Genomic DNA, 846 nt, shown 5'->3' on the forward strand with positions numbered 1-846 from the left:
AAACTCTTTTCGAAACTCAAGACACATTGAGAACGGGTTGTTCCGAGTTCGCTTGCGTTACCGCGCGATTGAGTTGAACGCCAACCCCACAGAGAGATTAAAGCGCTACTCTTTGTCTCCGTTACTCGGTTCCGGAATATCAACCGGATTCCCTTTCGAAAACATACGACAACTGCACACAACAACAACTGGTGACGACACAATCGCCTCCACCACAACACACACACAAATAATTATTCAGTCTTACAATTCATGTCGCAAATTCGAACAAGCTTTCGCCGTTTTCTTAGGATCGACTGACCCATGTCCAACTGCTGTTCACATGGAACCTTGCTCCACTTCAGCCTTCAAGGTTCTCACTTGAATATTTGCTACTACCACCAAGATCTGCACCAACAGCGGCTCCGAGCGAGCTCACGCTCAAAACTCTTCAAAGCAACACTGTCGCGACCTTCCTACCCGTCTCAACGTTCATTACACCTTTTCCGAAAAAAAAGTGCGTAATTGAGACGGTCAGGTATGGGCCTGGAGCTCAAACGCTATCCATTTTCAGGGCTAGTCGATTCGGCAGGTGAGTTGTTACACACTCCTTGGCGGATTCCAACTTCCATGGCCACCGTCCCTGCTGTCTATATCGACCAACACCTTTTTCTGGGTATTTTCATGAAGCGCCAATGTCTGGGCAACCTTAACCCGGACTTTTGGGTTCATTCCACATCCGCCAGTTTCTGGCTTAACAAAAATTGGCCCCACTAAGGGCATTTATACCATTTCTAAATGGGGCGGATTTCCTTCGTTAAAAAAACAAAGGCCCTAAAACGCCCTTTGGCCTATCACCCAATCTCC

At 47.4% G+C, this 846-nt stretch overlaps 1 protein-coding gene across 1 annotated transcript; it reads left to right on the forward strand.

Annotated features, from left to right (window-relative positions):
• Positions 1-31: 31 nt before the first annotated feature.
• On the forward strand, positions 32-575 carry Tsp_15900 (conserved hypothetical protein; the record flags this gene model as incomplete). Its single annotated transcript, XM_003368165.1, is given in 2 exon segments — positions 32-280; positions 291-575. Coding segments are annotated over 2 exon segments (534 nt in total), but the record flags the coding sequence as incomplete, so codon positions are not given.
• Between the last annotated feature and the right edge of the window lie 271 nt (positions 576-846).

The sequence above is a fragment of the Trichinella spiralis genome (genome assembly GCF_000181795.1).
Source record: "Trichinella spiralis strain ISS 195 chromosome Unknown Scfld2968, whole genome shotgun sequence".
Taxonomy (NCBI): domain Eukaryota; kingdom Metazoa; phylum Nematoda; class Enoplea; order Trichinellida; family Trichinellidae; genus Trichinella; species Trichinella spiralis.